At 40.3% G+C, this 25,881-nt stretch overlaps 1 protein-coding gene across 2 annotated transcripts in view; it reads left to right on the top strand.

Annotated features, from left to right (window-relative positions):
- commd10 (COMM domain containing 10) overlaps positions 1-24,449 on the top strand; it is a 58,312-nt gene extending 33,863 nt beyond the window's left edge. The window contains exons 6-8 of one of the 2 annotated variants that reach the window (XM_044197906.1): positions 11,455-11,530; positions 23,532-23,591; positions 23,866-24,449. In XM_044197906.1, the coding sequence (XP_044053841.1) occupies positions 11,455-11,530; positions 23,532-23,554 (99 nt within the window). In that variant the 3' untranslated portion in view covers positions 23,555-23,591; positions 23,866-24,449. The remainder of the gene's footprint in view (positions 1-11,454; positions 11,531-23,531; positions 23,592-23,865) is intronic. The other variant, XM_044197905.1, reaches the window with a different exon arrangement.
- The last annotated feature ends 1,432 nt before the right edge of the window (positions 24,450-25,881 follow it).

The following is a 25,881-nucleotide window of genomic DNA, read 5'->3' as shown; positions in this document are numbered from 1 at the left end:
TGTAAATGGTATAGTTCCTTAAGCTAGTCATAAGGCCCACTTAGAGTGGAAACGTGATAGTGACAGGGCGTGCTGTAACATGCTATAAACTTACCTCTTTGCTTTTATCTCATGTTTGACCTTTCCTCTTAGTTAAAGTCAAATCTGTGTCAAGGGATACATTTCTGGGGAGAAAAAAGTAGAATTGTTACTCCAGAGATTTTCCAGTGTAAAATGAGTCTCCTGTAAGGTTAATGTAGCTTCAGTAAGCTTGAGTTCACAGGGGTTTGACACATATTCTTTTTCTTTATAGAATAAAGCACAGCTCATTAGCCTAGAGCCTATTCTTCAGTCTGAGTGCCTCCTGGCCAAAGTCAGCTCAGACTGTAGGTAATAATAACCCTGCCAACCTTAAGATAATCAGCCCCCCCCCAAAGAGCCCAGTAAAGAGAAAGACAAGGTGTCAGGAGCATACAGTTGGGCAGAAGGAAAAAAGGTATGTTTTGTATGACTCGGTGGGGAACTATATTATTTAACAGCAGGGGAACACAGAAGAAAGAAAGGAAGTTAGCGTATAGGTTTCCCATGGTGTTCTTTTAATTGTCAGATTCCAATGGCAAGCCGTTTCACTAATTAGATCTAAACAACGGTCAGAATAGTTAGTTTTTTTGTTACAGTTTGCATTAGGGTCATTCAGGATACAGGTATAAGTAGAAGGAGAGGATGAAGGGCAAGTTCAAATCTCCCATGGGGCAAAGTGTGATGGCAGGAGTGTCCCTAATTAAACATCTTAGAAAGGTTAAAATATTTAGTTTTGTGAGGGCCAGAAACATTAGGACAGTGTGCAAAAGTCACAAGACGAAGTTAAAGGTTAGAAAAGTTCATTTCTCCCTTGTGGAAGTGTCCTAATGCAGGTAGCTTTACTAATTAGACACTTCTTCATGTTAAGTTTGGGTTTTGGGGAGTCAGGATATTCCTGCCTTCTTATGACAGGTAGTTTCACTAATTAGGCCCAATACATCTAAAGGTTAAAAACACTTCAGTGGAATTTATGACATAAAGATTAGGACATGAAGGGGAGAAGGGCAGGTTAACAGTACAGGAATTTGTTGTACACAATGTCAACATACATTTAGAGAATTAGCTTGAGAATCCCTAATCGCAGTGTTTCTCAGAGGCTTTGTTTGACCATGTTGGTCTTTTTTTTTTTTTTTTTTTTAAAAACTCATGCACTGCTGCAAAAGGATAATTAATCTTTTCTGCAAAGCTTGCTTCTTGATCTTTGGCTTTTGAATCTGAACGGACAGAGAGGAACTGCAGCTGCCACATTATAGCTAGCATATTTTCAAAGTTAAATGAACATCAAATCATCTTTTTAAGTGCATTCTTGGTATAGCTTAAGGAACTTTTGGATTTATAGCTTTAGTATGACCTGCCCTGCCAGCAGGTTGACTTCTTTAGATGATGGTTTATTGTTCAGCACACTGTCCAACAGGGTTTCCTTCCCCTTTAGCACCAGGCTAATTAGGAGGAGGGAAGTCTGGTTTTGTTGATGCGGGTGGTACAGGGTCTTATGGTATTAGAAAAAAGGACCAATACAGGCCAGGGCAACCACTCTCATTCTCTTCTAATATAATGAAACCCAGTTAGGCCTCTTTTTGAGAAGCAAGGGGCAGTGGGAGAGTGAGAAAGGTGGTGAACAGAGAGAATAAAAGACATAGACTGACAAAGAATGAAAGAAATATGGATACAGACAGACAGAGGTAACTGTGTCATGCACATTCACGGTCAGAGACATTTAGGATGCCTTAATAGCAAATTTTATACCGTACATCGATTTTTATCTTTCCCCAAATTGAGTCCATCTTTTCCCCACCACTTATCTCTAACTCTGGTCTTTGCCTGCCTTTTAGACTGTGAAATGGAGAGTGGTAATTTCCCCCGCTTCTCTCTGTATGTTAATGAAGCGCTAATCTGTTCCTGAGCGAGTGCCTTAATGAGGGCGACGTGCCCCTCGCTCAGCCGGCTAGCTTCCGTTAAGCTACCATTATGGAAATAGCTTGGTACCGCGTGTCGTCATGGGACTGGACTGAAATGTATGCCTTATTTCCACTTTTAAAGCTTTCTTCTACCTCCTTAACAAGGCTGGGTGTTCCTCTGAGGGAGCAAGCAGTAGATAAACAAACATGGTAATGACGAGCACGGGGAGAGGCTTCACACACTTTGAGGTCTGGTTGTTTTGAGATGCTGGATGTTGGTTGGGCTAAATAGGCCACATAGGACAGATTGTTGGAGATAGAGAACACAGCATCAAACCTCTGCTATCTCAGATATACACCCAAGTCAGCTGCTTTATTATTAATCAACAATATTGAGTTTATATTGTGTGTTTTTTTTCCTCTGGTGCTGTTTTGTGCATCTCATAATCTCCGATGGAGTGAAATATGTACACGGAGAAATTGAATTAACAAGAATTATTGACATTATTTTCCACCAAATTAGTGGATTCCATTGATCATGTCACATCCTCCTATCCATAACGCCTGCTGAAGACGATAATACTCGGCTGTATTTAGGGTAAACACCCTAATCAGAAGTAGGAACAGTTGCTGCTTGGAGCTGAACACGTTTCAAAGACTTGTATCAAAAGAATATTATGGCTTTATTCATTTTGCATGTATCTAGGCCAGCCCAGCCCCTGCCACTCCCACAGACCACATATGAAGGGTGGTGTGGTGGGTGACTATGAAATGGATTAACTTCTCTTGCTTCACTCCCGAAATGAAATTGCTCATCTTTAGGCTTCTCTCTGCGCCCACCTCCCTAAATTTGTTCTCCCATCTCTTGTTTCTTTTCCCATCCTCTTCATTTTCTTTTTTCCAGTATTTAATGTTGTGTACTATATTCAAATACTCTAGATTGTCATTTGTGAGTCACTTTGTTGAGTAAATGTTGAAAAGGAGGTCACGTGCCAACAGGCTCTTCTGCGGTTATCTTCCTTACCTTTCACAGACACTACCTGATGCTGAAAGATGAGAATACACTCATGTTAAGCTGGCACTGGACTGGAGTAACTTCCCATCAATGCACAGCTTTTTGTGAATCACATGGTGATAAGCACCACAGTAATAAAATAGCATGGTTGTGTAAAATACACTGGTTGGAGCTTAAAATGTGCAAGTTTTTTGGAAGAAACAAGTGAGAGTGAAGTTAAAGTGTGTGAAATACAAGTGGGAGGTTTGGAGGGATGTGGGAGAGAGGTGTATCAACATTTTTTTTGCACTCTGCTGCTCACATTACACAAATTCACTACAGGGGCTGAAACCTCAGGATTCCTCTTAAGATGATGAAAAGATGTCTGAGCCTTGTCTCAGATGAGTCTTTAAGGGTGTGCATGCATTTAAAGACTCTCTGGAGGCTTTTGTTACATTTTTTTAAGTTCATACATCAATGAAATAGTCATGAACTGTGCCAGTTTGTCAGATTAAGATTCTCAAGCTTAGGTGGTTAGGGGACTGGTTTGATGTAGGCAAAGCTTAATGGCTTGCACTGCTTCCTTCCTCGACCCCATATGGAGAGGTTTAATAAGAAATCCAAAAAGACTCCTGCATGTATTTCCTTTTATTATGAGTAGTTATCAGTCATGCATCATGCTCTGGGCTTCAAAAGGTGAATTTTGCTGAAGTATATTGTATGTGTCAGGAACAGAATTTTAAAAAAGTGAAGAATATATGTATTATATATACAGTGGTTTGGGACCTTTTTGATGTCAAACATCAATAAGTATCTCTGAGTCCTCTAGAAGAAGAAGAAAGTGCCCCAGATTCACTTATTAAAAATTTACAAACTGTTTTGTACATGGCATGGTGTGTGTCAGTCTCCTCTTACTGCCGTTGGCTCAGCTTTGGGCGATGCGGGCTGGATCTGTAATAGAACCTCGCTGATACATGAAGCTGGATATAAGAACAGTTGTTAGTGGAGAAAATGACCAAGCAAAAATCAACTAACCTAGACAGTTCTAGCACTGTTTTTGTAAGGTAAAATACTCTGATAGAAACCTTGAATGATTTATTTCTGTCATAATCTTCAGGCACCAGAAATACTTAATGCCATGAGGCAATGGCAATGCATTAAATCAATGAGAGAAGCATTTATTCCTCATATATTGGTTTAGGCTTATAGACTGTAAGGCCATGGAGAAACCAGCAACCGCAGCATATGGCAGATGACGCATTGCAGACGTGCTGACTAGAGGGCTGATCACAACCAGACTCTGTTTCTATTCAACACTGACCACAGTAGGGAGAGAGGAGGATAGAGGGGTTGAGGAGCTGTCATATTTCCCCCGGGATGGGAGGGAGAGATTCCCATGTGGTTGAATAATAATGTGGCTCTACCTCACTAGAGAGAAGTTTGAGGGAGCAAGGCAAAGAGAGGGAGGAGAAGAATTGGTCATAGAACATTTGTCACAGAAGTTCAGAAGTGTCACTGGCACCACAAAAAGCACTCCAGTGCCTTTAACTCCATAAGCTGTGGGTGTGTGCGTGCATGTGTGCATGCATGTTTTTGAACTCCATGCTTGCATGAAAGTGTTTTTCATTAAAGTTCAGGCTGCTAAGCAGCGAGAGGCTAGCATGGAGGATGTGGCAGTGGTGCGGTAGTCCCAGTCATCGTCAGTTAGCTTACAGAGGCCACTGACGAGCACAGATGTTACCATGCTGACTCTGAAGCACCACGAATGCACGCACCCTGCAAGATGTGAGCCATATTTATCCCAAATTGTAGCTTGACACTCACCCTGACTTAACAATATATTGTGTTTTTGTTTGGTTTGTTTAGTATGCCTTTTATATGGAAAACAGTGGAAACCCATAGCCTCATCACTAGCTGACAAATGTCTCTTTTAGCTTGTATTTATCTTGGTATCAAATCCACCTTGGACTCTTGTACCTGCAAGCTACAGCTTTGACTTATTTAAGGAAATGCTAACAGTCAATGGAGGGATAGCTTTGCTTTCCAATGAAGCCAATATGCAGAAATCTTACCTGGTGTCACAGGACGCGCTATTAGATGGCAGCTTTGGTGTTTAAACAATGACAATAATTACTGTGTTGTTCCTATGGGAACTTAATGTTGACCTTTCATCTGTGATGCTTTGTTTCTTTCATGTATTGGAAATTTGTAATCACAATCATTGAATGTGTTATCCAGTACTGTTTTTACAGTCTCACTTTGCTTCCAGTAAAAACCTCAAAGGCCAACTGCTGTCTCCAACCTTTATTGAATGTCTTCAGTTTGCTGCATAGCTGTGCACCTACATGCACAGTGAGGGCAGAAGAGAACATACTTGACAAAGGCTATGTGTTATAAGAGTAAACTATTGGTGTTGGCTGACAGAGGACTTGAAAGAGAAAAGAGGAAGACAGGGAGAGAATGAGAAAGAAAGAGACCTTGAATGTACTTGGGTTGAAAAAATAAAAGAGAAGAAGCCTTGTCCTCCAACATGCTGCACAAATCAAACACTTAAAAGCGTGTAGTGTGTGCACATATTAAAAGGAAATATAGCACATAACACTAAAAATTTTATTAAAATAACTAATTACTAATTGTAACTCATTTGCCTCTCTGGACTTATCCTTTGTCTGTCAGCACAGTGCTATCAGTCCTGAAAGAATCAATCCGTGTTTAAGAGAGAGAGAGTTTGTATTACTGCCATGCTTAGTAAAATAAGCAGGACAGAATCTTTTATTAAGAGAACAGTAAATGGCATTCATGTGTTTATTTCTGTAAAGTCCCTGAGTGGTGGCCTTAGCTGTTATTTATGAATTAACTTCTAAAAATGCCTCAAAAATCCCTTTATGACACTACAGGGGGGCCCATCAAAGTGGAACAGCTGAGCTTGCCTCAAACTGCATTTTAACAAAGCAAAAGCCTAAATGCAGGTTGATAGAAGTAATATTTATACAGTAATGGTTCTGTTTGTAACTGAGCTTCTTGAGCTTGTTCAAGCATGTCTGTAGTAAGCCTGTGTATGTATCTGCATCTGTGCTTCAGTGTGTTTCTGTCATTCTAGTTCAGTGAGTGGCCCACTGGCTGCAGACAATCCCAGGCTTTGTGTATATGTCCTGCTGCCATGCTGTGTACTGTACTGAATGGGCTCTGGGGAGCGAGGCGTGTGAAAATCCCACCCTTGCCCACCTAGAGACTGTCAGCTGTGTGTGTGTGTGTGTGTGTGTATTACACAAGAGAAAGACAGACACAGAAAGAAAAAAAGAGAAAGAGTGCTTGTATGTATGTGTGTGGGTGGGTATATTCATGTGTGTGTAGGGTGGCAAGTGGTGGGTGAAAGAGGACACTCCACACAGAAACAACCAACTATCTGTGTTGGACAGTACAGAGAGATTCTTTATTATTCTTTTATTTCATTAACTGGGGAACCTAATGACCTGACAGATGACCTCCAGCAGAGGCCACTCTGTTCTCTCAACACCACTGTTGCTGCCTGTCTGTCTGTCTCTTTCTCTTTGTCCGTGTGTCCCTCTCTATCCCCTTGCATCATGCTTCATAATGCCTTCAGACCACTTTCACAGCAGACAATTTGACATGACAGCCTGAAATGTACAGGTGAAACTAATAACATTAATGATGGCTGCATTAAATTGAGGTTTTCTCAGTTCCAGGGCCTTTATGCTGTACTTTAATGGAATGGAGCCATGATTAATGTTAGTTACACCTGTGTTTTCCCTGCTAAGTCGCTGTGAAAGAGGTCTATTTTACATACATTACATTATTTGTTTTGAATATTTACTATCACTTTGTTTTTTTATTCTTTTTTATATATATTTTTTGATTAATTATATATGCATATATTTTTTAAATTCTATTATTATTATTATTTACTTCTTTTACATTTCTTTTATTTCTTAATTTTCTCTTGTGTGCATTTTGTTCCAGGGTATTTTGTATGTTGTTTTTGATGACATTTGTATTGATTGCTTTTGATCGTCTGAAACCTGTAAACCTGTTTTACACACGTGTGCCATCACTAATTAGTACATTGTTACGACCGGCTTGCGTGCTGCAACAAAGAAGGGAGATGCACACCAAACTTAGCAATAACAAACTGAAATTTATTAAAGTAAGCTACAATAATAACTGCAATAAAGTGTAAGTCAGGATCAGTGATGCATGAGAGTGCTTGAATGCAGTGGATAATGTGAGGCGTGTCTTATTAGTATAAAGCAAAACTCGATGAGGGGTGAAGGGGCTGACGCACTGGCCTCTGGGCAGGCGAGCTTAAGTTATTTAAGAACACTGGCCAGGTGTTTCCCAGTTAGTGCAATGACACCTCAGCTCTACCCAGCCAAGAACCTGCAAGACACACACACACAGTACACAGGACCCAGAAGGCAAAGAGCGCTGGGGCTGTCACAACATAAACATATTTATATCCATTGTACCTTTTCATGCCTGATGGAGTACTGAGTGAAAAGCGTTAGTCTTATCAGTGTTAAAGGCCCTGCACACCCTGTGTTTTCAATTACTCTGGTTGATTAGACCTCTAGTCAGGTTGAAGTTGTGTGGAACTGTATTTTGAAGATGTCACCAAAGTCTGTAAACTAATAGTGATGATAACTGTGTAAATTATCCCGTCTTAACAGTTGCATCAAAACTAACAGGAGCATGAGGAAGCTGTCAATCAAGCACTGTTTGTACACTCCCATACAGTCTTAGAAGAAGTATAATCAGGCAACATAAGTGAGAACACCTGTGTGAGTGGACTATGGGTGTGTAGGGGCTTTAACAAAAGATCCTTGATCATATATTTTTTACAGGCTGAGTGTCCAGTCACTACCAAACGTAAATGTTTCTTTAGCAACTTATAACATCACTGTAATTAAGTATTTTCTACTTAACTAAAGTGTGAGTAAAAGCTGTCAAATTGCCAGTAAAGGCAAGCACAAGATTACAACATGAGAAACTAGGAAGTGCATTAATCATGGAAATGTCTTCTGACTCTGAAGGGAGACTTTCTAAAGGTATATAACCCAAGTTACTTTTGTAAAAATGATTGGATTTGTTGGGATTCACAATGGTTAAAGGTGCACCAACATGTGTAGGTGCGTTTAATTAGTTATGGCAGAATTATCAAAGATAATCATAAATAACTTTAATGAATAAAGTCCTCTGGGGTACCACTCTTCTTAAAGAAGAGAAATGATAGCCAATTCATTGATTGAGTCTCATAAAATACACAAAACTAGCAATTTGGAACTCTGATTAATAATTAAATTAATTAATTAACTCTAACCAAAATGACCATTAATAGCTAGTATGTTGAAGGATCTGGAGTTCAACATAGAAGAGGTTGGCAAATTACTCACTCTTGTGAAACATTAAAGAAACCAGCATAATTATACACAAGCATTTATTTAAAAGATATACAAAGCAAAAACACACAATGTGAAGTCTAACTCTAAATACTAAACTACAAAACAAAGGGATGTGTGTGTGTGTGTGTGTGTGTGTGTGTGTGTGTGTGTGTGTGTGTGTGTGTGTGCAAGATGGCTGCTTGGATCTAAGCTGGCGTCAAGCAAAGGAATGCGTGTATTTTTCTTTGTTCTGCCTCCGTATGTCTCGCATGCACAAGCACACGTGGTAGAACAAGAAAGCATGTGCAGCGGGAACTTTAAAGTTTCTCTCTCCGCCGGGTGTGGTTGTCTTTAAGGGCCAAACTAGAGGTGTATGTGTATAATCTGTTTAGGATAACAGTGCCAAGTTAAAAGGAGTTCGTTAGCATGCAAAGATTCTGTCTGTGTGGAGCATAACATTAACTAACATCAACTTAGCATGTGGCTACCAAAGGACCTGTGAAATCACATCATAACAATAAAACTCAATGAACACATCAGTACATCACTAAAACTAAACAGTCATGTGCTTAGCCAAGTACACTGTTAAGCTATGTGAAGCTATATAATGCCCAGTTAAGTTACATTACCAGTCCAAGGAGGGAAGGTGGGTTGCCTTGAACGTGCTGCTGTGTTAGCTGGCAGTCAGTCTGTAGACGAGCTAAGCTGGAAAGAATTGTGGTTCCAGGGAAAGTGGAGATTTGCAGATGGGTGGAACCTGGTCTGCGGTCTGTTGTCCTCTTTACAATTAGCACAGCGCTAACTTCCTTAGTTGCTTTTAAAGTTTAGCTGGCAGGCTTTGTGTGATAGCCGTTGGCACAAACTAAACTTGGTTGCAGGGATCTTATGCAGGCTCTCACGTTGCTGTGGTAAAATCAAAGAGTTCGGTTCTGCTGCGTGTTTCTGCTCCGAGCAGATTACATGGCAGTCATGCTGCGTGCTGGAGGCAAAGCCAGGAGAAAAGAGAGAGAGCAAATGATCGCTTACACCTTTTATTTGACCTGGTGACATCCGGGTCACAGGTCAGATTGACCCATGGGCGCTGTAACGCTGCATTCATGCTCTCTGGATTTTGTAATACAAAAGAGCATGCAGTCTTCTAATGAAAGCTCAGTTAAAAATCCCACAAATTAATGAATTCATCTGTGGAGTGCCAACAGCTCGGGTGCCAATAATAGAGAATTCCTTCCTTGTTGAGGAGCGAGATAACATGACAGCTGAGTGGCATGTTTTGATAAACAGTCATCTACCTTGTCCATGCAATAAACTTCCCATGTTGCCTACTGTAGTCTTGCGTGCCAGATGCCACATACCATGCAAATATTGTAGCTCTATTAATAACAGTTCTGTCTTAAGCCAACATGGAACTTTTCCAGAATGGCAGCCTATGTATGAAAGCAAAAATTAATTACTATAACAGACAGAGGAACCCAGCAATGCTCCAGTTTCCGGGTCTGAAGGGGCTTCTTTCTTTCTGTGTCTCCCTGTCTTCCTGTCTCCTCCCTGTGATTAATATATAAATGGATCCCTCACAGGTAGATCATCATCATCAATAATTGTCACTTGTGTTTGTGTTGTACTGTGTCTTGTGGAGGCGGATGTGGGAGCTGTATGCTCTGGTGGAAGCCTAGTCATGTTCCCATTGTCCCCAACCACAACACAGGATGTGGTGGATTCTAATTGTGGAGGTGGAACAACAATACACACACACACACACTCAAACTGCACAGACAGGACATAGGTGACCTCATCCATGTGAGACAAAACCAATAGGCAAAATAGCCGTCGTCCTATTTAGCCCACCGCCGAGGATGTTATTTGTTTAGCTACCTCCTGCTACTCATAAATGTCAAGCTTCATCCTTGTTGAATGAGAGTTTGTTGCACAACTTGACTGCGCAGGGTGTCCGAATTTGTTTAATGTCTTGAATAAAGCTTTTGTGTGTTTATTAAGCAATTTAGCACAGTAGGTAGTGTCCCCATTTCAATGAAAGTTTACTGTTAATTTTGTGTTCCTCAAAGGAGCTTCTCTGTGTGATGTATTCATACCCTCTCCCCTCCCCCTTTTCCTCTCCTTTCCTCTCTTCTCCTATTTCTTCCTCTGTCTATTTCTTCCTCCTCCATTCATCCCTCCGTCTGTCTGCCATATCTGTTGGGGTGTTTGTTTGTGTTTGTGGCCTTGCCTCTCCGAGCATGTAGACATATGCCCTGTTCCTCCTCTAATTGGTCCTCTGTATTCATGTGGGGATGCGGCGAGAGGCAGGGAGACTGCAGGCAAAGCTGACTCTTAATAAATGTCAGTCCACAGCCGGGCTACGGATGGACAGCTCACTGATGGGCTGTTTATAACAAGGCGTCACTTAATACAAGGAGAGACAGGAGCTGAGGCGAAGTTACAGAGATAAAGAAAAGGACTACATCAAGAGAGGGTGATGCATCTTGCCAACGGGAGATGGAGAAAAGATGAGTGAGGGACAGGGAGACAGAATCACCACAACAGGAAGAAGGAGACAGAGAAAGACAAAGTGATTGTGAAACAGAATGGTGTGTATGAGAGAAGGGAGGTCACAGACAGGCAGCAATGAATGAATGTGTGTGTGTGTGTGTGTGTCTAGAAAGCTCAGCCAATTAACTAGTAAATTTGCAATGACCAGTAGGCTGTTCAGACTTAGTCAGTTGTAACATATTAACATCATGTTGCAATTGAGAGTGCATGAAAACTAGTTAGCAAGTGAGCAGAGAAGTTGACATTGTGATGAATAAAACTGATGAATGAACAGTTGAAACAGTTAGCTAAAAGTAATGGATAAACTGTTTAAATAGATAAAAGTAATGGAAAGTAATTAGTTAGCTACAAATAGGCTAATTGATAAACAGCTAAAAGTAATGAATAAACAGTTCATCCAAACATCCAGCTTCTGTATAAAACATCCAGTTTATAATCCATTCCAATCCGTGTGTGTGTGTGTGTGTGTGTGTGTGTTCGTGCGTGCGTGCGTGCGTGTGTGTGCGTGTGTCTGTGTGTGTGCGTGCGTGTGTGTGTGTGTGTCCCGGTGTGTTTTCAGAAATTCATCCTGTCAGGCCTGGAACCTGCTGCCTCCTCTCAGCACCCGTCTCCGCACAAAACAAAGCAAAAGCCCGGTTTGTTTATTGTTTTGCCTGCCTTGTTTTTCTTTTGATTGTTGTCAAAGTTCCCACTGTCTCCCCTTGAGTAGCAGCATACACTCCACTCTTCTGTGCTATTATTTACTCCCTGCGGTTTTCAGAGTTTAGATTGAATGAGAGCATTATCAAAGGGCCCATTTAAAAAGGAGGAAAAAGTTAAGAGGGATAAGATATTTAGACTGGAATGTTCTAGGCCAGTTCACTCCCAAGTGTTTTCTCGAAATCATAGAAATTAGAAAGACTGAGTGACATGTTGGCCCCTTTACATGTATTCAGCAGGCCCCTTACTGTACAAGAATGGTTTTCCATCATGTTATCTCTTCTATGTCATAAGTCTGGCAGAGGTTTGGAAAATAACTTCTCTTCTCTGAATATATTTGGGAGAATAGGACTGTATCTGTGTGTGTTTGTGTGGCCCTGCATGTGTGTGCACATATCTTGCTTGTGCTCATTTCTGTTATAAATACCAGAGATGATTGACAGTTTCTAGTGTTGGGGTTTGACAGCTCTTATTTGTTGTAGTCGACAGGCTTTTTAGTGAATGGCTGACGTTTTAAGGTTCCATGTTTGTCACTGTGCGATGGCTACAGGGCACTGTTGTGGATGTGGATACCAGCTCATGGTGCTCCCCTTTCAGCATCAATGCACAGTGCATACCGGCATGTGGCTCTTAAAGGCTGTTTTTCTGAACGGCACTGGGCTCAGCGGGTCATGGGAAGATTAAACATGGTTGTTTTTTGAACTGTTGATTTCTTTCTGGCACATTGCAGGTTTGTGTAAAGCTACTGGCTGCAGTGTTTGCTGAATAATTCCAAGAAACTGACACATAAGAAAGAGGAGCTTGATATTGTGGACTGGTAGTTAATTAAAAGAAAAATCCAAAGCTGTTTATGATGTTCATTAAACTTCAGGACCCATTTTATTGTTTAATGGTACAATTTTTCATCCAAATGGATACCCGACCAAACATTTCCCTTATCCCTTAACCGTTGAAATCAACAAAGGTTAAGGGATAGTGGATAAACCAAAAAGTAAAAGTACCAAAGTACAGTAACTGCTGGAGAATATAGTAAAACAAAGATTTTATATCCTCCTTACCATTAACAATGGAATACAAACATAAGAATGATGGGCCTTTTATGAAATGTAAAACATTTTAAAACTGTTTATACACCAATAATACTAAAATTTAGGATTTTTTAAAAGTATTTTTTTAATGAAACTTCACAGTTAGAATTAGAAGTGTAATAGCACAATATTTGGGGTTGTTGCTTCAGTAACTGTGAAAGTAAGCTATTTTTTGTTAGATAAACCTCCTCAGTAGTTTGGCTCCTGAGAAAACATGTGAGAGCACAGCAGAAGTTTTAAAAGAAATACAAAGGTTTAGTGTCACAGGCTTTGAAGAAGTCTCATTATACCCACCGCTGACCACTTACATACAAATGAATCAAAGTTTACACTAAATCCAGTCCAAATTCTAAAAGTCTGTACTGTATATATACACAAACTCATAATAACCTATCAGCCTCGCTAAGGGAATACCCAGCAGCATGCCAGTTTGAGAAATGCTGGTTCTAATAGATCATGTCATTTTGAATGTTTTGGGGGTCAATAGTCACCATACTGTAATTGCCTTATTATGCCATCCTCTTCTTATTGTAAAATGTAGTTAGAGAACATATTAGATATATGATATATTACATTTAGTTTGATTAGTGCACTATAATGAGTAGAAAGCTATTAATTAAACTCCACTTAGTGCTTAAACCATTTTGGTACCCGATATTCTCCTCAGATGAACCTTTGACCTGTCCCCATCTGCTTTCCTCCTCCTCCACAGTGAATCAGGTGGCTACAAACTAGGCAAACCTCAACAGTGTTGATGAGGTACAGACAGATGGACAGAAACACTCACAACATAAAAGAGGAGGCAGCACACCTGTAGCACTGGAGCAAACAACAAAAGTCTTTATTGAGACATTAAAAGACTGTGTTTTGACAGCACAGCTGCCTTCGTCATCGAGTATCTGTTTTTAGCGACAGACAGCTATGCAGCTGAACAAACGCACATACACGTGCAAACACATACATCCTGAAGCACACCAAACACACTCTTATGTACAAGCAAAGTGTGCCCAAATTTGCTCAAAGGTGCTGTAAGTGACATTCACTGCCACTAAATGTTGCACCAGAGCACCAGCATCTCAGACCAAAACAAATGGGCGTTACGGCCCACCAGACTCCATTGAGAAAAACAGTAATTTTACACTCAGAGTTAAGTGTGACATCAATCTCTGCTCAGGACGCCATTATTGTGATTTCTCACAAAAGACAAAGCAGTTGAGTTATCATCTCACTTAATTTCTGATTTTAAAAAAATGAGTGTCAATGATGATGAGATGCCAATTTATTCCACATAATTACGTGTTTGTGGAAAATATTACTCAGTGTCTTCGTGCCACAGTTTTATTTGTGCTGTCACCTGCGTGCATGCCCAGTGACAGACAACCTTCCTCATGTGTTAATAAAATAACCCCTGCTGATCATCCTTCAGGAAGATGGCAGAATGCAGCTCAGACAGCCAGGGAAGCTTGTGAATGTTGGCTGGCACAAAGACAGGAGGACAGGCAGACAGGTTGGCAGACATGCATGCATTGTAAGCTAACTGACAATCAGTAATGACACATATACTACGGGTCCTCTAAGCTGGCCGAGAAAAGTAGACAAGCATGCAGACAAGTTGATAGACTAGATAGAAAGATAGACCAGGAGTCATTCAGTTATCAGGTTTTTGTAAATGTGTGTACCTATGGTAACATAAGAGTGTAACAGATTTATTTTTATTAATAATGGTCAGGATGTGTGGTGAAACCAAAAAAACAAAGACGATTGCGTGCTTATGTGTGTGTCTAAAGCAGTGAGGAAACGGAAGGGTGTATTTTGTTATGAGTGAGTGTGTGTGTGTGTGTGTGTGCGTGTGTGTGTGTGTGTGTGTGTGTGTGTGTGTGAGTGTTGAGAGTAGCAGGGATAAAAGGTTGCCAAAATCTGACAGCTCAGCCTCCTGTGCATTCATTCTCTCTTTCTGTGTCTTTGTCTTTCACTGTCAAGATTTCTCTCTGTCAGGCAAAAGTCAACGACCAGGCAGCGGCAGAGAGCTCCAATTGGACAAACTGTCAAAGAGCTCATAGTCACGGAAGACATATAATGTAGCAAAGTGACAGAGGACCTATAATATACCATATGCTCTCGCTGCAGAGCACTTGAGCTGGCAAAATTACAGTAAACCTTGATGCTGATTTAATGCTGTGCTGGTGTCATATTGAAAGAAGCAGAAAAGCATTTTAGTCAAGCAGGGATGAACTGCAGCACATTTTGTGCATTTTTGGAAGAAGTGCTAATTGTGGTAGCATAAATATCATTTTAATTTTAAATACTCTGAGCTGCCAAAATCAGTGGATTCAATGCATGTGTTGAAACATTTATTCCATGTGTGATGCCAAGTGGGATATATCAAAGCCTTAAAAAATGAACAGGCTTTACACTTTATGTAATTACCAGTAGAGCATGGATCTGTTTTTTTTTTCACAGTCATGTTTTTTCTGCTTATTAAGACATCATGTGAATGTGACATCATTTATGGATAAAAGAGGTCGAAGTCAAGTAAATTTTATTTATAAAGCCCAATATCACAAATCACAAATTTGCCTCAAGGGGTTTAAGGAAAAACTCTTAACAGGGAAAAAAATGGAAGAAACCTCAGGAAGAGCAAGGACGGACAGACATGCAATAGATGTCGTGTGTACAGAATAGACCAACATAGTAAAATTACAGTATGGACAATCAGGATGACAAAATTATAAACAGATTGTAATATATATGAAGAATGGATCTGGGAGGACACCAAACAGATAGGACCTGAGCCACACAACCTCCTTTCCACCATGGACACCAAGGGGGAGGACAGACTACACAAACACACAAACAAGAGGCAAAACTCATTCACACAGATAGGAGAAAGGAACAGACACACAGAGGGAGAGAGAGAGACAAGGACAGTTGGGCTCCTAGGTAGCGCAGAGGAAAAAAACTTAAAGTTTTTCTCTTAATAGTTAAATTTTATCATCAAAGAAGCTCATGAAGTTGTTACTACTGAGGGCTATAGGAATACATGGCTCAATAGAGCTGTGATTCTGTCAGCCCGGCTACAGTGCTGAAAAGAATCTTGGGGTTGTTTTTATTTTCCTCTATTAATGATGAGTAGTAGACTGCTCTGGCATTACAGAGGGCTTTCCTATGTTTTAAGACTATCTTGCCAGGCTAAACAAGATTCTATCAGATTGTTGGAACGACATACCCTTTCAAGTTTTCGTGATGTTTGCTTTAATTTGCAGGTTTGGGGGCTATACCATGGATACTTTGTTTTAGTATCTTCTTTTTTAGAGTGGTGATAGAATCGAGTGTCGTTTGCTGAGCCTGCAGCACTATCAACAAAATGGTCAATTTGGGAGTGGTCGGGGGTAGACACCGTCACTAAGGAGTTTTGGGTGGGTAATTGCTCTGGAAGTGCAGAGAAACGTGTAGGACTGCAACTCTGAGTTGTCATGGTTTTGGTCCACTAATAAACTAGGCCAGATTTCTAGATATGAGAGCTGCTCCATCCAAAGTGGGATGAATGCCATCTCTCCTAATCAGACCAGGTCTTCCCCAGAAAGTCCGCCAATTATCTACAAAGCCCACGTCGTTTGCTGGACACCACCGACTCAACATTAACTTTAGTGACCTCCGATTGGCGTAATCGGGAGTTGTTACCGCCGACGTGACTAACAATCTTACTGTACTTGCGCTTATCCTTAGCCAGCAGTTTTAAATAGGACTACTTTGTAGTGTGAACAGTGTATTTTTCTAGTTCAACATCACTATTTTACAGAGTTGTAAAATTATGTCTCATAGTATTATTAATCGTTGTCCAGTGTTTTGGTGTTCTCCAAACCCATTGATGTATCACTCAAACAGGTCTTCCTGGACCCTGCTTTTATCTCCTGACTGCTATCTGTAGCAACACACCCACACCAATGCAGCCCTTTGCATTTTCTTAATGCAGGGCTATTAACAATCTGAACACTCGCTTCCTTCCTCCTGGAGAAACACCCTCCTCAGACTAAAAGAGGGAGTTAACAGCAACTAGTAAAAAATGATAATCTGCTACAAGTAAGCAAACCTATTTATATAGGACTTTTTTAGAACAGAAGTTACAATGAACTTTACAGAAAGAAGAAACAAATTAAGTGTTCAACCCACAAAATAAAAGATATAGAATCAAGAGAGAGCCATAGGAAACAATAATGATGTACTTTAATAGTGATTAAAAAAACATGAATGGAAATTAATAACGTTATTGTACCCTGTACTCTGGAGCAGAGTCTTCAAATGTAATGAGACTTAAGACTTCTATAAGAGCATACAACAGAACGATAGCTGTTTTTGAATTATCAAATGCTGATCTGCGCAGTGTTGTCAATGCACACATACAGAACAAGCCAGAAACTTATCTACCTCCAAGACACACACAAACTTTCACACAACTACACGTCATTTGACTATACTACAGAACATTGATTGGCACTTGTTGTCGACACTTGAGCCTGATTGGCTTCACTTCGTGTCTGTCTGGTATTAACTTTGCCATGCATATTTTAAGATTGGTTTACTACGCAGACAGCTTCACACAGACACTTAAAAGCGTTGTCCCATTTCTCTTTTTCCTCTCTTTGTGAATTTATAGACAGCTTTGTTGTTCTATTAGGTTTGAAGTTAAATTTCTGAATATAGGACAAATTCTTCCTGTCAGTGAATTCTTTATAGTTTGATATTTGAGATGCTTCTGGTTGTTGGTTACAATGAAAGCTCTCTTGGGTTATCACAATTTTTCATTATTTTACTTAAGCTCTCATTCCCTGTCATTGTGTTTCTTCTCTTTCTCCTCTTCTCTGGCTTTCACTTCACATGCTCATTTCTCTCATATGTATTTCTCCCCTCCCCTCTTTGTTTTTGTCAATCTCTCTTCCTTGTCATCATTTACTTCCTCTCCCTTTCCTTATTCCCACCCTGCCTTTCATCTTTTCTTTTATCGGTGAGAAGTAAGAAATTCAGTTTCTGAGAAGCACTCACTCAAAATTCACTGCTTTGACAAGTGTTTCAAATCTGCGCTATTCGTTATTGCACTGAGGCAAATAATTGATGAAGAGTGCCTTTTTGCGTCCACCCAGCTCTATTCACACAGACTCCTTGTGGTACAAGAATATCACTGCTCGATGCCATACAGCACAGTCTTATATAAACTGACATTACTGACACCAGCAACCACTTGATGGGATAAAAGCACCGCTTGTTGAACGTGTCATTCTTTTATCAATTGGAATACATTGATTGGTTCACTCAAGAACACAAAAACTCTTAAAGCTTAAAATCATAAAATTGGTCTCATCTTGACACGAATGCAGCAGTTACATGTCGTTCATGTAGATGACACCAGATTAGTTGCTCTCTGAGCTTTAGGCAGAGTAGACTTTTTCAGTTTTGCACTTATTTATTTCAAAGGGAAATTCTGGTTTATTATACTGCAACTTGGATTTAGTTTTCGTAGTCTTTGCCATCATTTCTATTTCTAGTATCAATGTGTTCATTACGGTAACTTCTGAGATCTGGAAACATGGTAACGTCACTATCACAAGTCCAATGGGGCAAAACTCATGAGCACAAAGATAATCATACAGGTTGTACAGAAACAAGACTAACAAGGCATTCAGACAAACAAGGCATTCAGACCAAAATCAGCCTTGCGGATTGTTGCGTTGGTTAGGACGTGTTGCTGTGATAATGAAATACGATCCAGGAAGTTGGAGTAACAGATTAATGCGTTTATCAGATGCCAAACACTGCACAACTGTTTGTCATACTCACAGACAGGATTTTACATCTCTGGAAAGTTATTACAGCAGCAATTGTTGTATCTTTCGTTACACCAATTGTGATCACGTTACGGAGTTATCTACCAGGAATGTGTGCTTGATTTGATTGGCCAACAGAGCCTGGTTCAACTTTTTTGCTGGATGACCCCTGCAGTTTTTTGCTGGTGCCCCCTGCATCGGCACCCCCACTGCAAAGACTGAGCACACCTGAAATGTTGGTAATAACTGTCTTTAAACTGAGATGATTTTTTACAACAGTAAGTTTTGGTATTCATTTTACTGTTGATCTTTGTTTTCTCTTCGAAATATGTTTGGCTAACCTTGGGGTTTGTTTAAATCCTGATTGCCCGTCTTTTTCCTCCTTTCAGACTTTTTAGCTATGTTGTCACACTCCCAGATTTCAGAAACTAACTTGATAAGTATAATGTTATTATTATCGATAGGAATGAAGGCCGTAGCTATGAAAATAATAGCCAGGTTGAAATAAATCAGCATTTCCTTAACATTGTGTTATCCTCAGTTTGAGTTTGAGGGCTTATGCTGTAATCCATATAGAGCTTCTTTCACAATTATCCCTCCCTGATTTCATTGGCTCATCTAGGGAATTGTACAAGTAACCTTGTCGAAAGCTATTAGGGTTGTACCGAGAGCTGCAACAGAATATTTAGTCCCTTTTTTTCAGCAGTTATTGAAGGATAAGTTTGGAGAATTTTTCTTGATTTCTTTCACAAGTTTATTTTTCTTTTGTTAGTTTATTCTCTCTCATGTGTTGGATCTCCCTTAGTGTGTAGCCTATATTGTAATAATATACTCTAACATGTAGTGCATATGGAACACCAGATGCAAGTGAATTCATGATTATCTTCATGGGTTAATCCTGTTTTCTGTATTCTGACACACATGATTTTGGCAGTGAGACAGTGTGTATATATATATGTGTGTGTGAGTGTGAGTGTGCATACTGGTAGTATAGGGCTGTGATGATGAGGATGATGCATCCTATCCCCATTAGTGTTAGCCTAGATCTGTCAGAGCCTTGTTGGGTTACTGCCTGGCAAAATCTCAACCCTGAGGAACAATGGAATGGGCCAAACACACACACTAACACGCACACCTTTGTGCATATGTTCCCAAGACAAAACACCATTTCTCTGTTTCACACATACCCAGCAGTACCTGAAAATTCTTGTCAGAACACACTGTCAATCTCACATTCACATAAGCACAAACACACACACAAACACACTTTCATCCTCAACCCTTGTGTAACTGACAGGAAGTGTTACAGTCTGGTTTGTTGTGTTCACTTTATTGTAGCTTAGTTTTGATCGACATCATATTTCACACACTGAAACTACCTTTTCGGTTGCCCCCTAACTCACCTCTGTCAGACAATAATAGAGACAGCTCAGTTAGCTGACGAGTGTTTATTTCTTTTTCCAACTCGGCTGGTGTTTGTCCTCATTATAATAGTATTTGCCACCGTGGAGATCAGTAGGAAACTGAGTGTGAACTGAGATTCAGATCAGTGCTGTTGGAAGCACAGGGTGTGTTCATCATTTAACTAACTGCATGGCTAATTTTTATTTCAAATCAAATAATTTCCTAACAACAACCTTGTTTACACTAAAAAATGATTTATTACCTTGTAGAACTACTTTGATGTGTGTCATCTTGTCATTGTATCTCTTGGTAACAACACTTTGATAAGCTGTTTTATTACCTGACCTACAGAGGCTGACCTTGCAGCGCTCCTCTGCTGTAGCTAAATTCAAGGCTGTCCTACATTCTCCTTGTGCTGTGGAGCTGCTGTGGAGTGGAGGCTTTGACAACAGATAACATTTTCCCTCTGTGCTCTCCGTTATGGACTTTTAATGTTGCTTCTAATTAATATCTCTGTCATTAATTTGCTGTGACACATAGCTTCCCTCCACCCACCCAACCAGCCAGCCAGTTAGATTCAAGCCCCAAAGCCCCATTTAGTCTCTAAGCACCAAACTGCAGAGAGGAGAGCTGTAGACGGGAGTGTACAATCGGACAACTCGCATGTGGTTTTATTGTCTTTGAGCACAGATTTCTTTTTGTTTGTTTTTGTGTTTGTTTGTTTGTGTCTGTCTTTCATTCATTCTTTCTTTCTTTCTTTCTACCTAACCCTCCTCTGCCCTCCTAGTTGGTGCCAGGAGTTCGGTGCTATTATCAACATTCAGCACAATGAGCACTGAGTGCACTTTGGGTGGCAAAAAGACTGCCGTTCTCATTCTGTGCTACCCAAAAAGCATTTCACACTCTATAGCTATTTTCTCAATGATGGGTGTTGATAAAGTGTCTCGCCATTACGCCCACTCATGGTGGTGGATTATTGTACAGCCTTTATTTCTGATGGGGTGATGATGATGATGATGATGATGATGATGATGATAGCAGCCTAGTGATGGTTGCCCTTGGTTTCTTGTTTGTCTGTGGAACCTTGCTTCCCTCAATAGTTTGTCAAGCCTGCAGTCTTCTCAGAAAGGAGAGAGAAAAAGCAAAAGGCTGCCAGGTTGCTGCTGTTGTACCGACGAGCCTCAGATCTGCAACCATCATGTCCATCCCCAAGCAAAAGAGTGTGAGTTGCTTGAACGACTATCACTCAACCACACTCGACCCAGTGTTAGCCAAATGCTTCGAGAGGCTGATTTTGGCCCACATAAAACATACCATCCCTGCCACCTTGGACCAGCACCAGTTTGCCTAATGGGCAAACAAATCAACAGAGGCTGCGATCAGCCTCAACCTCCATACCACCCTGGATCACCTGGAAAGACCGGACACATACATCAGGATGCTCTCACTTCAGTCTGCCTTCAACACTGTCATTCCCAACAGACTAGTGTCCAAACTCCACAGCCTGAGCCTGAACACAACCATTTGCAACTGGACTCTGGACTTTCTGACCAACCACCCCAGTGTGTCAGGTTAGGAAAGTATACATCCCCCACCCTCACCCTGAACACTGGTGTTCCACAGGGATGTGTGCTCAGCCCTTTCACCATCATCAAGTTCACAGACCACACGACAGTCATGGGCCTGATTTCTTACGATGAGTCCGCATACAGGGACAAGGTGCGAAACCTGACAGCCTGGTGTTCTGCCAACAATCTCATTCTTAACAACTGAGACTAAAGAGATTGTGGTGGACTTTAGGAGGACAAGGAGAACAGATATCGGCCTAGTCCTAGTGTTCAGTGATGGCGAGGCTGTGGAGAGAGTCTTCAGTTTTAAATTCATGGGGGCGCACATCACTGAGGACTTCTCCTGGGCCATACACACCTCCACTGTCATTGGGAGGCACAACAACACCTCTACTTCCTGAAGAAGCTGAGGAGAGCCAGAACCTTCTTGTGAACTATCCCGACGTACTGCATAACAGCGTGATATGCCAGCTGCACCAGGAAGGACCAGATAGCTCTGCAGAGGGACATCAAGACAGCCCAAAACATCATTGGGAAACAGCTGCCGTCAAGGACATATACCTGGCCCGATGCCAGACCAGGGCCTCTAACATCATCTGTGACCCAACTCACCCTGCCCATCACCTCTTCAAACTACTTCCCTCGAGCAAGGCTATACAGGACAATACATGCACGTACCACAAGATAGAAAAATGGCTTCTTCACCAAAACTGTCAAACTGTTGAACATGGCCTGACACCCTGACACAGGGAGTGCCATTGTCATTCCATTGTGTTGTGCCTTGCACAGCAGTACAATGGCAATAAAGTTTCTTGAACTTGAATAAGCACATAATGATACAGTGTGCATCGTCTTACAATAAATTGTTATTCAAGAATAAGCACAGCATTTATCATGGAACTGAAAACAGATGTAACAAACTTAAAAATATTGGAGCAGTGCTCACAAATCTTAATTACATATCCCAGCTTCACAAGACACCACTTTCCTTATCCATTATATTCCTGAAAAAGTAACTTACATTTGCATTATCATTGTATTAATATTGATTTAATTTCTGGCTTCATAACAGGCAGTATTTTCCTTTTTCTCTTTTCTGTTGAAATATATCTTGCTATGTTCAAATTATAAAGTTACATAATTTCAGCAGATATATGAGGTAACTTATGTAGTTCCATTTTAAAGGAAGGAAGAAAGTAGATAAGAAAAGAAGGAAATACAGAAAGAAAGAGTACCTGTTTTTGCTCTGCATCATCATTTTTAGAAATTTCAGAAAATCTTACAAATAAGGGTTGTAACATTTCTGAACCTTATTTTTGATGGTTTCTTTTTCCCCTCACTCATTCAGACACTTAGCTTGTAGCTTGTCCTTTTCTTTGTATGCTAAATGAATCAGTCTGCTTTATCAAATGGACTAGACAGTGTGTGTTTAAAATTTGTCATGAAAAAGTGAACACGCAGTAAAATAGTTTCTGTTGTAGTGTTCCGTGTTGGGCCTAATTTTCTATATCACATTGCATGCGTTTCAAGGTTACTGCATGAGTTCATTGTGATGTCAGTGTTGAAACAATATATTGTTCATCATGCTACATACTTGTATGTAGTATTGCTACATGTATGTAGCAAGGGCTACATATGATGCGACCAGTCTCTTTTTAAAAGTAAGCCAAACAGAATGGAGGAAGAGTGATGGGTTTTCCCACCATGAGTTTGTGGGCAGTGACTTTGCCTTCAGTGTATTTTTAAACACTCTGATGGATAAGACTTAGAGGATAGTACGTACTAGCCAGAGAGCAGTAATAATTAATGAAGATTTTTATAGAAAGCACAAGAGGCTGACTGAAGAAGTCTTGGCCATGACTCTTATGCTTGTGCTCTTATTGCTGCTTTATTATCCTCTGCTCCGTTGTTCTTGTACTTCTCTGAACTTCTTATTTGTTAGGTTGTTTGTTCCCTTCACTCTTATACCTCACTGACCCACTCTAACCCTGCCTCTCTCTCTCTCTCTCTCTCTCTCTCTCTCTCTCTCTCTCTCTCTCTCTCTCTCTCTCTCTCAAGGTTCAGGAAAATGTCTTTGTTGAATTTAACCACCAGGAGCTGCTTGAGTTCTACAACAAGGTCTGTTATTTTAGAATGTGTGAGCGTGTTTGTACATGTATGTGTCCACTTTCATGTTTCACATATATCACCGTGTTTCAGTGCCTATCTTCTATGTTGCATTTCATCCTGATTGGCAGACATTGCCTGACAAAATCCATCTGCCTGCCTGTTTCCCTCATACTTGGATACATTTTGTTGCCTCTTTCTCTCTTTTCTTTCTGTGTATGTGTGTGTTTCTTTTGTGTGCATCTTTTTTTTCCAAACACTCAACCTTTTCTCCTCTCTCTTCCAGCTTGAAATTGTGCAAGGCCAGTTGGATTCCCTCACTTGATGCCTGGTGCTCTTTGTACGACCACACACACTCACACACACACACACACACACAGACACAGACACGCACGTTGTTAGTGTTTATGCTGACAGCTGTGCCAGCTGTTAGAGGCCTAGCAATTCCATACTTGCTCTGATTAATTAGAGAAAATGTCAAAATTTGAAGGAAGGAGTTTCTTTCCCTTTTGAGCTCCTTTTAATCCAGATTTGTGCTCATAATTTAGAGAGGTCGGTGTGATAAATCTGATTGTACTTTGAATTTTTATGTCTTCATCAAGGAGATGGTGGGAAAATAACCTTGTAAACTTGTTTCTTAGTAAGATTTTTCTATACCTGGCAGTGAGTAACTTAATGTTTGATTGCATTGTAAATTAGTTATAATAATGTTACAAATGTGCCAATAGTCAATGCTTTTCAAAATTCATTTGTACCCTTAGAAAAAGTCATTAAATGTTGTTTTGAGTTTAAACAAATTGATTTTGTAACTTGGAGAATGAACTAGTGTCCATGCCATTCTAATAAAATCTGAAGTAGAGGTGAAATCCATCCAAGCTGTTGTTATTTAGTGAAGGCTCATTATTTCTCATTAAGACCAACCTGGACTGCTGGTTAAACAGATGGGAGTTCTGGGAGGCACAGCGGACCTCCTGTGTGTGTGTGTGTGTATGTGTTTGCACACACTCATGCTTGTGTCTGTGTGTAGATGGGTGCATGAATATGTCCTTGTTCATGCATCTGTCCTTACTTGTGTGTGTGTGTGTGTGTGTGTGTGTGCATAAATCCTCTCTTCCACTCTTTGAATTCAAACTTAAGAAGTTCCCAGATTCCCAGGTGTTATTCTTCCATGCAGATTTAGTAAACCCAACCCTATCAGATCTACCCAATGACTCTGCTTGTAGTCTACTGATTAGATCAGTTATTTTAGGCTTTTTATCAAAATGAAGAATTTACTTTTGTAAAATGCGACACACAATGTTTATCACTAACAGATTTTCAAGCTCAGTAAACCAATTATTTCCCTGTCTGCTTACTTATGATACATAATACATTCATGCTTAACTTACCTACTGTGTAGGTTTAATTACTTACATGTTTATAGTACATTACTTACCTTTTCAGTTTAATTCAAAATACTTTATTTGACCCTTAAGGGCCAATTCGGGGCTGGTTTGCGAACATTTTGGTTGCGAAAAACAGTTAATTCACACAAATAAAAACAATCAAAAAATACTAAAATAAAAGAGTATAAACATTAAAAGAAAAGAAAAAAGTTGAAAGACACAAGGTTAATGGAAGTGGCCAATTCATTGCTGACCAGTGACAGTGTACTTAACCTTTACCTGCTTAATTACTTACCTGTATACACTTACTTCCAAATGTGCTTACCTAGCTACTGTTTGTCACATGACTTCAGATCAAGTCATCTAATAACATGTTAATTTATTAGCATGCAATAAACATGTCATGATTGTCATGATTCTGTTTGTGATTTTTATGGACAGAATCTTTGGATGGAAGAGAGTCTTTCTGAACTCAGAAATGCATCTCTGCTTTTTGCTGATGATGTAGTTCAGTTGACCTCATTAGACACTGACACTGAAGATGAAATGAGCAACAGCACCTCAAAGTCCAAGGTCATGGTTCCCTGCAGGAAAATGGTGGATAACTACCCTTTTGGTTTTAGAGCGAGTTGCTGCCACAAGTGATTTTTAGTATCTCAAGGTCTTGTTCATTAGTGAGTGTAACATCATCAGGTGGTCGGTTTGGTGCAGTGTTGGTGGACACAGATGTTTTTACCAGTTTGTCATGGTGAAGAGGAAGCTGAACCTCAATTTACCTGTCAGCTAACCTATGTTCCAAACCGCACCAGTGCACATGGATAGTGATTCAAAGAATGAGATCATTGACAAAGCGGGCCCGAAATTAGCTTTCTTTGCTTGGTGTCTGGGCTCATGTTTAGGCTGAGGGTGAGGAACTC

The sequence above is a fragment of the Siniperca chuatsi genome, linkage group LG5 (genome assembly GCF_020085105.1).
Source record: "Siniperca chuatsi isolate FFG_IHB_CAS linkage group LG5, ASM2008510v1, whole genome shotgun sequence".
NCBI lineage: Eukaryota > Metazoa > Chordata > Actinopteri > Centrarchiformes > Sinipercidae > Siniperca > Siniperca chuatsi.
This window is presented reverse-complemented; position numbering and strand designations above follow the sequence as displayed.